The following is a 12,999-nucleotide window of genomic DNA, read 5'->3' as shown; positions in this document are numbered from 1 at the left end:
CACCTGTTGGCTGACTGGAGTCCTGTTTGGGTTTCTTCTCTGCTTTCTTCTCTGCTTTCAGTTAACTGGGCCTTCCTGAAAGCAGAGAAGAAACCCAAACAGGACTCCAGTCAGCCAACAGGTGAAAAGGAGGAACCCAGACCAGTGGTCTTTCCATATGTTGAGGGAGTATCAGAGAAACTGAGACGTTTATTTTCTAAACATAACGTCCCAGTGGCTTTTAAACCCCAAAATACATTACGGCAAAGACTGGTTCATCCCAAAGATCCAGTCCCCCTGCACAAACAGAGTAATGTTGTGTATGCTGTTCAGTGTCAGGAGGGCTGTGATCAGTCCTACATCGGGGAAACAAAACAGCCACTGGCCAAAAGGATGGCCCAGCACAGAAGATCAACATCATCAGGCCAGGACTCTGCGGTCTACACTCATCTCCAGGCCAACGGTCACTCTTTCAGGGATGAAGATGTGCACATCCTGGACAGAGAGGAACGATGGTTTGAGAGAGGAGTAAAGGAGGCCATCTTTGTGAAAAGAAACCGTCCATCATTAAACAGGGGTGGAGGCCTCCGGGTTCAACTGTCCCCCTCTTACAATGCTGTGATTGCTAGTATCACTCAGCCCTCTGTGAACAGTAAACAGCCATCAGTGTGCTAATGATCCATTGTTAGGCTGATGGTCCTTCTTGAGCATGTGATCAGCTGGTTTTGGTTGTCAGCAGCAAAACTGGTTGATCCACTCTGAGACTGTGCTATTTAAGAGACTGAGCTGAATACAGCTCCTCAGACTGAGGAAGTCTCTCGGATGAGAGACGAAACGTTTCTACATTTTTTGTTGATTTGCTTTGTTTTGTTTTTTTGAATGTCCAGAGGACCAGATTTAACTTTTTTAAACTATACTAATGTTAATAAAAATCTTAATAACATTCAGAATAAGCAGCAACAGACTGTTTACGATCTAACTAATGAAGTTTTAAGTTTTTTGGCCAAAAAGACCAACTTATCCACATTTTCTGCCAAAATCATAGATCTAGTTGCAGTGACATGATCTCCAGCGGTGGAGAATACCACTCACTAACAACAGTAGCAGGAATAAAGAGGTAGAGCTTTGCTAACTTTGCAGTGTGGCTGTATTTGGCCTCATTACTCACAACCTCTTGGACCTGCTCCCACAGGTGGGACAGGTCCCTGGAAAAGTTCAGAGTTCACTCATCACAGACTTCTTAGCTGGAGGTGATCTCTGGTGGATTTCCCTGAAGAGGAAGAAGATTCAGCTTCTATCTCTGTCCCAGACTGGAAATAAAACACAAACAGGTACAAAAAATGAGTTGATAAGATTATAATTTTAAATTTAAAAAAGTTAATTAGATAATAATAATAAAATAACAGTACCTCTTCTTGAATGGTCATCATTTCTGTTAAGAGGTGGTTGAATCTCTCGGTCATCATCATCATCAGGTCAGGACTTTAATCTGGTCCAGGGCTTGTTGACGATCAGTTTTAGCTTCTTTTTTTTTTTTCATTTACCATTTATTTGTCCAGGTAGTCTCAATGAGCCACGAGAACTCATTTTCAAGAGAGACCTGTTTTTTGGGAGCAGATGGTGGGGGTTAAGGGCCTTGCTCAGGGGCCCAGGTGGGGCGAATGAGGGTGGAGGGAGGTGTGGGTGTTTCACCTTTTCCACCCACATTTTGATGTTGACGGTACCGGGAGGTGAACTTGCAACTTTCCGATCACAAGCCCATAGTCTAACCTCTGCGCCACCACTCCCCCAGCTTTATCATAAAGTGCTGCTACAACTTTTTGGCTGAAGTGCTGACATGATGGGATGTCGTAGCGGGGCTCAATAACTTTAAAGCCGGCGCATCAACAACAGAAACGTAGATCCAGAGTTTTAAAAACTCCTACAGCTTGTGTTATTGCTTTGCACCGATCTGAATTACCGGATAAAGATTGTTTAAATGCTGCTGCTATCGGTCTTTGCACCAACTGTAGAAGAGACGTTCGCGTTCGGATGATGTCGTTTCAAGTGCGTTAACAAGTTCGACGTGTTGCTGCTGCATATCCAATCTCTGTGAAACAACGTCGACACACAGCTTGGGATTTGTGCACTTGCGTTTTAACAAGAAAGCCATAATGTTCCCCAACAGGAGACCGCAACGAGAAGCTAATGCTAATGCTGCGCGTGCTGCAAGATAATAGCGCCGTGCTAAAACACGCTTAGGAACTTTAGTTCCGCGGCGCATAATCTCTCGTTAATAAAATTTAATTAATGAAAAAAATAACAGAAGCGGTACGCAGGTGGACCGAACCGAACATGCTGTACTGAAACGGTTCAATACACCCACGTGTACCGTTACACCCATATCAGAAAGGGTGTTGCCATGAAGACCTGTGAGGATCAGCTGTTTGTGTGTGTGTTGAAACGAACTAAAGTCTTTGAAACTCCATCTGGTGGTTGATTCTTGTACTGCAACAAGTGCTGCACATTCTATCAGGAGCCGTGTACAGTTTCTGAAATTAAAATGTCTACACATGCGGCTTATCCTCATACGCGGCTTTATGTACAAAATTATGTTTTATTTAAAATGTACTGTGCGCGGCTTATAATCAGGTGCGCTGTATAGACTGGAAATTATGGTAGTTCCCTTACCAGCTTGCAGCAGCCAATCACAACCTCGAGGACATTTTTACACTTTCCTGTTCCTAACTTGTCATACTGTATCATATGTTTTTATTAGAAGAGTTGTATTTACAACAAGACACATTTTAAGTTAAAAACTAGCTGCCCGGACTCGGAGTAACGCATGCTCCTGTCCATCTTCTTGATTTGTGTTAAACTGTTGAGATTAACCTCAGTTTCAAGCTTGTATATTATCAGTGGTAAAACTGCAGCAGTGCCCCAAAGCATTTTACTAGAATACCTTCCTTGACCCATTTTCTTGGATTTTCTTCCAATGCTTGCAGGAAGTGGGGGGATGGAAAAACACTCAGCTGTATGTCCAGTGATGGTGAGAGAATCAATGAGTCTTTTTTTTTTTTCTTCCTGCCTGTGAGGAAAAAGCCATTGGAAGAATTACCGTAGCAAGCCTCCTGCTACAAAGTCACCTCTGATTTTAATCTTTATTAGCTGAGTCAGATGTGGCGATGCTGAGGAGGCACAGACGAAATTCAAAACTTCTCTCCCTCATCTGCATCTCAAGCTTTACCTGCAGTTATTTTTATTGTCAACGCATTTATAAAATGCCAGCATATATAAACCTTTTTGGACTCAATTGCTTAAAAATGTAAAAATAAAAACCTGCTTAACTTTATTGTGAAAATAATAAACTAGAAAGCCTTTGCACACCTGCACACTTTCAAATTAAAGCTCAGCTTGACTCAAAATGAAACTCTCCAGCAGATTTTCCTCTTTCTTACAACTGTTTTTTAACTTAACATTAGCATTTTCTTTCATTTCCTGGCTTCATACTGCAAATATGTAGTTTTTTTTTTTTTAAGAAATTGAGTAATTTTAATAATTAAATAGGAAAAAGAAAAACCAAATCCTTCTGTGACTCTGGAGTGCCAAATTTCTGATGAGGAAACAGCGGGAGAACTCGTGTTGAAAATGGCAAAAATTACTTTTCCTGACAGAACATTACGGAGATGATGGTTAATGGGTTTTTTATTAGCTTAAAGAGCCTTTTTTGTTGCCCACCCCCACCCCACAGATGTTCAGTGCTATAAGAAAGCAATTTGCCTTTTTTCTTTATTTTTTTTAAACTTTCGTTACAAGTAATGCAGAAGAAATAGATATTATATTATTGATGGTTTTGTTCCATCCCTTCAAGTCGTGTCAGAGGGTCAGCGTGCATCATACTGTGACCCTCGAAGCTAAATTGAATGAAGACCTCTTTAAAGTTATTATTTTCACTTGTGTGCTTCCTGCTGTGACACGGTGGAAAAGTCTTCTGTCCGGTTCTTTTGCTTCTTCATTTTTATTATACGCCCATTGAAGATGGGACGTATTATGGTATTCTGTCCTTAAAGTCTGCAAACGGTCTCTTTTTCGGCCCCTTATTTCTGATCCACTCAAGATAGTTTAATGAAACTATATGCATCATCGCCAGAAAGAGTGCCACTACATTTTTCATCCCTCCAGCTTGAAGGTCATGGTCGCAATTCAATGTCAAATGTTATACAAGGTCTTTGCTTGTTTGTGCCATTGATTGCTGTATTGTGGATGGATGTTTAATCCAATGGTTCCCAACCCTGGTCCTTGAGGAACGCCATCCTGCATATTTTAGTTGTTTTGACAAATTTGATGTAAATGAAGTGATTAAGGCTTCTGCTAAACACGAAGTAATAGCAAGAAGTAGTTAAATCACTGAATCAGGTGTGTTGGAGCAGAGAAACAACTAAAACATGCAGGATGTTGTTCCTCAAGGACCTGGGTTGGGAACCACTGGAATCTGCCATATTTGGTATTCTTGTTCATAATTACAGTCTCAGCTGGGATTTAATAAACCTTTACTTTAATCGACATATTCAAACTGCATCCAAATTGTAGAACTGAACAGACTCTGTGATCCCGCTCACGTATAGTTTTTCTCTAACTTGTTACAAATTTTTCTAGGTCACTTCCTGTTTGGGCATGAACACCATCTGAACCGAACTTTGGCAGGGTCCTTCCACCAGCCTACATGTCCACGCCACTGTGACGGAGGATTTGCTCAGTAGGTGTACAAGTTCAGCCCTTGTGTGTCTCTTCTCTTTTTGCCATGGGGGGAGCTGTGAGCGCCGGGGAGGACAACGACGATCTTATCGATAACCTTAAGGAGGCTCAGTACATTCGCACAGAAAAGGTCGAGCAGGCGTTTCGAGCCATAGACCGCGGCGACTACTACCTGGACGGCTATCGGGACAGTGCCTACAAAGACTTGGCGTGGAAGCACGGAAACATCCACTTGTCTGCTCCATGTATATACTCCGAGGTGATGGAGGCACTTAAACTGCAGCCAGGACTTTCTTTCCTTAACCTAGGCAGCGGAACCGGCTACCTGAGCACAATGGTTGGCCTCATCATAGGTAATATTCATGTATAGAGATTTTTTTTTCTTAAATTTAAACAAATTTATTGAAAGGTTTACATACAAAAGCAGAACTCTTGGGCAAAATTAGGATTTTTAACGATGCGTCAGACTTTAAATAAAATATTGCATGCATGTTTTTGTCTTTTTTTCCTCCCTTCAAAGGGCCATATGGCGTAAATCATGGAGTGGAGCTGCACAAGGATGTCGTTGACTATGCCAGACAGAAACTGGATGATTTCATCAAGAACAGTGATAACTTTGATAAGTGAGTACACGTCCTCAAATTATATTTTACGTTGGCAAATGCGATTTTGTCCAATGCATTCTGTAAGAAAACGGTTTGCCGTTTCTCCGAAGGTTACATGTGTCTCCCTCTAAACTCCCTTGAGTCTCGGGCTGTTGCCTAGCAAACGGTCCAGGCCAAGAACTTTCCCAGAACAAAACCACCCACACATCTACTCTTAAAACGGATTACTGTCCATGTGTACAAATTAAACAGAAATGAGCAGTAATGAAAGGCCATAGCTCAGGAGGTAAAGTGGTTGTCCTTCAGTTGGACCGTTACACGTTCGATCACATGTCGAAGTATTGTTGGATAAAATACGATAAATTCCTAACCTGTACCCTGCATTCCTCAAATGAGAAGTAGTTTCAATAAAAGTGTAGTGAAAGTAAATTTAACTGCTATTACTGGTTGAATGAGTGTTTTTATTCTATTTTTCATTCAATTTTTATTTATACAGTTTAGTCTCATTGAGTCGCAAGGACTCATTTTCAAGAGAGACCTGTTTTAGACAAACCACAGAAAAGGCACACACAACAACAAACAGCCATGAGATGCATATAGAACAAAAAGTCAATGAAAGTAGTGATATAAAATCAAGCTATATTATGAAACGAGGTAGAATACTAAAAACAGAAACATGTCTGCATTGTATTCTATATGTAGCCATAGACCACGTAGACTGCATTCTACAGTATATGTATGCACAGTATAATATTTTCCTCATGGCAGTATCTGCAAATCTTTGCACCCACTGTATATCTAATATTCTACACCAAGTTTGGTGAAGTGTAGATATCCACTCAACAACCTTAAAAGCAGGCTGGTATTTTCACACATTATTTTTGGCCTTTTTACAGAGAAATGGGTCATGAAGTGAGCATAATTTAGCTTATATTAAACCAGGCAAATAAAGAATACTCTGCTTTGCCTTTGACTCACAGTTTTGGATTTTAAGTGTCCTGCATGAGTTGACAGTAAATAAAACCATCTCAGCATTGGATCTGCTCCATTACTGGTCCACTTAGGAGACGTGTTGGATGTAGCTAAATGGATGTGGATTTTGGGACATGTGATATTGATCTGTATTGTTGTATTTCACTGTTACACCAGTTGCATAAACAGGTTAGCTAAATAAGTGTTGGCTTAGGAAGTAAACACTAGTGAATATCAAACTGTGTATTTCCAGAAATATGTCGTTCTTAATTTGGTCGTGAATAGGAAAGTCTAGGATTTTTGAATTTTGGAATGACGTTTTTATCCAAGATATAAAAGTCACACTTTTTTAAATCACGTTTTTGTTCAACTTTTTTCTTTCACCTGTTAAAATCCACCTCTTCTTCCTTATTCCCATGTTGTATTTATCATGTTGGTGCCCAATGCATGCAAGAAATGTCATCAGCTCTCAGACTTGCTGGCTTCTCCAGACAATTACCAATTCTGTTTACAAATGGTCTCCAATCTCAATTTCCAAAAGCTGCGTCCATCACACGTCCATTATCATCCATACAATTACATTCTCACACCCAGCAGCTTCAGGTAATGTTTTAAATGCTTCCAGGCTGCGGGGGGATATGGAAAAAAATGGTTATGTGACTTTCCCCAACTCTCCTGTAGCTCACAATTGTAATGAAGAGACCGATGGTATGATAAACATGTTTTCCACTGCTTCTTTTTAATATCTCCATTATTTGTCTTTCCACAGGTTTGAATTCTGTGAACCCGTCTTTGTGGTGGGGAATTGCCTTGAAATCTCAACAGACAGTCACCAATACGATCGCCTTTATTGTGGCGCCGGAGTGCAGAAAGACCATGAAAATTACATGAAAGTACTGCTCAAAATTGGAGGCATACTGGTGATGCCTATAGAGGATCAGGTAAGCGCTGCGAGCTATCGGGCTGGCACGGAACAGACGCGCGTCCTGATTGCTATTCAAAATTCAAAACATAGGAGGAAAACAAGGTGGAATAGCTTTGACCCACAAGACTGGTTATGCAACTGCTCGCATGCATTATTGAGCCTCAACTGCCCCTGGATTTAAGTAGCTGGGTTCGAAGCGCACACGGTGCTGCATAAATAATGTTTAATTTAAAATGCTGGATGTGTGCGTGTGGACACACTGTGGGGCATGCGAGAGGGCATCGAGGATGTTTTTGTGTGTTGGTGGTAAGAAGGAAAAGGATTGTGACAGACTGGTGGTCTCAAAGCTTTTGAACAATTTAAAGGAAGCTGAAGTAAAACTTAACTTTGATTACAGCAGATATTTTGTTTTGTTCTGGTAATCACCAGGGGTGTACAAGAGCCTTAAAGCAAATCAATCCTCATAATATTTTTCAAAGACGGCGCACAGCAGTGTTAAGGATAAAACCAGCCTGCGCCCTTGTGAGCATCGATAAAATGATTAAATATAATTTAGAGTGCAGATCTTTGGAAGAACTAAAAGCTTGAAAGCACTACAACAGAAATTTACACAGGCTGTGTCCATGGTAATGGGAATAATCTTCAAAACGCATCCTTCTTTGTTGTGGCCTTTCATCAGCACCGATCCGACATTTTCATCTTCTCCATCTCCCTTCAGAGCTTTTAGAAATTACTCTCCAGAGTAGACAAAAATGGGAGGAAAAAAAGGCAGAGAAAGGAGAGGAGGTAGAAAATCTTTGTAACAATGCTGATATACTGTCTGGATCTTCAGAGACGGTTCGATTACTAGAGCTGGAACATCTGTACGTCCCTCTTTTCATTTCTTTGGATGTCAGTATGAGGAATCACACTCACGGGTGCCATTATGGACTGACATGGTGTCTTCCTCTATCAGCTGGTAAAAATGGACATGCTGTGTGCTGTTAGGGGCATGCGGTGGCTATAACTGGGCCAGAAAAGGTAAAATCAGGCATCTGCAAATCCTGCATGTTGGAGTCTGCAGGCAGGTTACTGTCTGTGTGCCTCTGTGCAAAAGCACTATGAATGTGTGTTTAAATAAAGTGAGATGTCTATAGGTTTAATAGCTATGCCTCCATCTACATGTCATTATTCTAAATGTTAACTTGAGATTGTTGTAGGTTGATGGTTTTACAAGAACTTTGATTAATAATTGCATATAATGGCCTGAGTTGTCTTATATCTGTTATATACAACAGGCCGTGCTTTTCATTTATCAAGCTAATATCAAGTGACATTTGAATGATATGATAAGTAATGCTCAGTAATCAAATCAGTCATTCTTTGCTAGGAATTTAAAGAAAAGTAAGCTTCTAAAGAAAAATATCTGTGCACAAAGAGAGAGAGATAGAACAAACTGTTTTAAATCTGCTCATTTACAACTGGTATGTCCAACAGAGTTCTTCTTACCCTCAATTAAAAAAATTAAAAGATCCCTCCTTGATGTTCAAACGAAATCCAGACTTTTAAAACTGTCAAACTCTGCTTTAAGTTTCCTGCATAAACAAGTACATAAAAATATCTGAAAACTTGATTTCTGGTCAAATTGTCATCTATCTATCCTTTGGTAGATTGCAAAGATCAACATCTTTTAATTTCTGATAATTTTACCTTTGTTACGCTCCCAGTTTAAAGACTAGCAGTGGGAGCCATGTTAAGTGTTTTACCACTCTGTAAGTTGCCAGACAGAGCAATGACATTGATACATAACCTCTGTTGAGGATCCATAGAGCAACAAAGGTTATTGATTTGGATGTCAAGTTTGGACTTTGACTTTTGGATTTGTAGACCTTTGACATTCACCAAAAGGTTCAAAAAAACTAAAATGCACACTATGATGACACTGTGGATCATGACATCTTCTGTCATCAGCTCTTAGAAATTGGTTTCTCAGATCATACTGTACCATTGGTTGATTCTCTAACTATCTTTCAGATTGGAGGCAATGTGTTCAACATAATGGTGTTTCCTCCAGTTATTTAACAGTTAACAATGGTGTACCACAAGGCTCAGTCTTAAGACCCACCCTTTTTGCAATCTACATAGGTAACGTAGGTCAGAGCATCCCTGATGCATCCTTACACTTCTATGCTGATGACACAGTTGTTTATTGTCACGCTAAAACAGTTGCTAAGGCTTTCCAGCTTTTGCAATCAGCTTTCGACCTCATCCAGTCAGATTTGTAAGTCTGAAGTGTCTTTGAATTTGTATTTAAAGTGTCAAAGTTGATGGTACTCCTATATGATGGAGCAACACATGCAGGAATGGTTTGCGTTCTTCTTGCTGCATGTGCCTGTCACAAGTATGAAAAAAATGTAAGCATCTCTTATTTGTGCACACACACTTATTTTTTTTACAATTTAATGCTGGAATATATCAAAAGTCGGACTGAAACTACACCCCTCCCCCAAGAATTTCCTCAAAGATTTGATCCTGAAATAAACACATCAACATAATAATTCAGAACAGAATTCAAAATCTTACTTCTAATCTACAAAACCCTCAACAACCTAGCTCCATCTTATATTCAACATTTTATTGTTCCATATTTTTCTAACAGAGCACTTCGCTTTCAGACTGCAGGCTTACTTGTGGTTCCTAGAGTTTCCAAAAGCAGAATGGGAGAAAGATCTTTCAGTTATCAGGCTCCTCTCTTGTGGAACCAACTTCCAGTTTCTGTCCATAAGGCTGACACGTTGTCCAGTTTAAAGACTGGGCTTAAGACTTTACTTATTGGTAAATGATATAGTTCGAGCTGGCTTGTTATGCTCCTATAGGCTTAGACTACTGGAGGACAAATTCACTTAATTTCTTATTGTTGCAATTGAATAGTTTTCACATGACTTTATTTCTACCTTTTCTTGTGATTCTCAACCTGCCATTGTGTATCTGTTCCTCCTTCCTGTTCCTCTCAAACCCATCCGGTCGAAGCAGACGGCCACTTGTCCAAAGCCTGGTTTTGGTAAAGGTTTCTTCCTCATGAGGGAGTTTTTCCTTTCCACTGTCGCCGTCATGCTTGCTCAAGATGAGAGTTCTGTGATGGAGTCAGACTCGAAGCAGTCTCTTCAGATAATTAATGTTATTAACTTATTTTTATATATGAACTTTTCTGTTCAGTGCCCTGAGATGACTTCTGTTGTGACTCGGTGCTATATATATAAAATGAATTGAAATAATAAACTGTACAAATGGACGAGGAAATTAGAGTGCGTTATTGTACTTGGCTCCAGTTACATGATTTACTCCATCGTTTTGTGTCGTGGTGTGTGTTAACTTTTATTTGTCCTGTTATTACAGCTGACCCAGATAACCAGGACTGGCCAGAGCACATGGGAGAGCAAAAACATCTTGGCGGTGTCCTTTGCCCCCTTGGCTCAGCAGAGCAGAGCAGACGGAGAGAAGCCCGACACTGTCCAGCTGCGTGAGTTACACCGCCTCAACACAAAAAGTAGTTTGTCATGTTGTGCTTAACTCGTCTTGAAGTATAAAGACTGTCAGTACTTTTTTTTTGCATGTGAGATTTGAAGAGATAAGTCCTTCAGCAGCATTTGTCCCATCTGCTTGCAGCTGCTTTATAGTTCTCTCCTTCCTTGAGATACCTGCTCTCAGGTTTCTGTCACACCTCCTCAGTTGTGCGTGCTGACCTAGTTGGGATCAGCGTTGCATTAGTGTGGATTATTTTTCTTTTTGTGGCGCGTTGCCCTGAAGGTCTGTGTCATCCCTCTTTGTCCTCAGCCCCGGTGACGGTCCGCAGCCTCCAGGAACTTTCCCGCGTCTACATTCGCCGCACTCTCAGGAACCTGACGGGTCAGGACAGCCAGGGGAAGGGGACGGTGCAGAGGGTTCCCCAGAAACGCAAGCGCAGGCGCTGCAGGCGGCGCCGCATCAACGCGTACGTTTTGGTAGGCAACCAACTCATGCCGCAAATGGTGGAGAGCGAAGAGGAGGAGCACGCAGAGGAAGAACACAAGGAGGTGGAGGTGGAGGAGGATGAGGAGGAGGAAAGAGACATTGGCAACATTGAAATCATCAAGCACGTGAACGTGTTGCGAGAACAAATACTGGCTCTGCCGCTGCCCGAGTCGCTGAAGGCATATTTGCTGTATTACAGGGAGAAATGACTGCTTCACTCCATGTCTGTCCTTAATGAGTGCGCCGCCTGCTGAAATACTTTTCTTCAGTGCAAATGGAGCATTATCATTCAATCTTGATGGCAACACTGTATTTGGAAAGAATTGTCATATTGGATAATAATGTTACGATTGTAACGAATGTTCGTTTTTGTCGGCGTTTTCTTTTGATTTGTATCATAAAATCATGTAAAAAGTAAACGAACACCGATTCAGAAACCAGAAATCAAATTTTATCCTGCCGGGGTTTTTTTTTTTTTTTTTTTTCTCTCTGCAGAAAAGCAAATGAACAAGTTGTGTAAAAATAACTTCTTACTGTATTTGTTAAGATATAATCAAGCCGATAGGAAAAAATATGAACTGCACTTTTTTTTTTTTTTTTAAGAAGCTTTAACCTTCCTTCTGTGAGGATCCAGTGATTTAATTATGCTGAAAGCAGGAAACGAGGCCACATTCTCCCATTTTGAGCTCAAGAGTAAAGATGCTATTGCATAATCGTGAATGGGGCACTTAATAACTCGACGTGTTTTATACCTTCCTCTAACAAGAGATCACTGGAAAAAGACCAGACTGATTCATATATTTTCTACAGGGCACCTTTTAATGTGACGGTTTTTACAGCATGCTTATGTTTAAGTGGGTTTTTGCAGAAAACACAAAGCTAACAAGTAATTTGATGCAATGTAAGCAGTCGTCTCCATGTTTTTTTTTTTTCTTATGGATGAATATAAATAATCATGTCAACATTAGGATGAAGCGAATGAGAGATATTTAGAAATAGATTATACCTTTTTTAATAGAAAAGTAGAAAGAGATGAAAATTCTGGTGCTCCTGACATAGTTTTCCATCTGACTACTTCCTGGAGATAAAGTGATTACGATTAAACAAACGGGGGGGAAAACTAGTAAGGCTTTTGGATGAACTTGAATCGATTTCTGTACAGTACCTTTTTATTTTTATTTTATCAAAAATAATGCAAAAGCAGAGTTGTTAAAAGATTTTGATGCCTTATTTTATCCTGGACTACAGTTGTGTCCAACAAAGCACCTTAATCTGCAAGTCCTCAAGTGAAATTGGCAACAAAAAGTACCACGGCTGGCTCGTTTTACGGACTGGACTCGTCTCCATGTAAATTCGGTTTCACTACAGCACGCTGGCAGTCCCTAATGCTGATGGCTTTTAAGTGCCAACCCATTCTATTAGGATTTCTGTGAGCTTCTCGATATTAAATCATTAAAAAAGGGTGATTTTTTTAATAGAAAACATTCCAAAGTGGAAAAAAGAAAATAGTATTTAGAGGTTTTCTTCACACATTCAGAAAGTTTCTTATCTTACTTCGAATGCACAATTGAGTATATAAAAAGTGAGATGAATGTTATTATCTTCAATATAAAAGTGGTTCGAGCCGTACGTTTTCTTATAAGCTGATTCTTTTTACAGTTTGCAGTTGATTTGTTGTCACCTCTAGCTGTATTTTACCTTCACACTGGGAACTCTGTGGCTCGCACCTCGACTGCTGTCTGTTACATATAGATAGGAAATGTTCGTGTTAGCTCTTCATTCTCTTTGATGTAT

At 40.2% G+C, this 12,999-nt stretch overlaps 1 protein-coding gene across 1 annotated transcript; it reads left to right on the top strand.

Moving 5' to 3' along the window:
- The first annotated feature begins 4,689 nt into the window (after positions 1-4,689).
- On the top strand, positions 4,690-12,316 carry pcmtd1 (protein-L-isoaspartate (D-aspartate) O-methyltransferase domain containing 1). The gene is made up of 5 exons (XM_037681758.1): positions 4,690-5,066; positions 5,234-5,336; positions 7,060-7,231; positions 10,591-10,714; positions 11,029-12,316. The coding sequence occupies exons 1-5, from the start codon at positions 4,760-4,762 to the stop codon at positions 11,412-11,414; spliced, it is 1,092 nt and encodes a 363-aa protein (XP_037537686.1). The 5' UTR covers positions 4,690-4,759; the 3' UTR covers positions 11,415-12,316.
- The last annotated feature ends 683 nt before the right edge of the window (positions 12,317-12,999 follow it).

The sequence above is a fragment of the Nematolebias whitei genome, chromosome 9 (genome assembly GCF_014905685.2).
Source record: "Nematolebias whitei isolate Nwh7 chromosome 9, NemWhi1, whole genome shotgun sequence".
Taxonomy (NCBI): domain Eukaryota; kingdom Metazoa; phylum Chordata; class Actinopteri; order Cyprinodontiformes; family Rivulidae; genus Nematolebias; species Nematolebias whitei.
The sequence above is the reverse complement of the archived record's forward strand: the minus strand, read 5'-3'. Positions and strand labels throughout refer to the sequence as shown.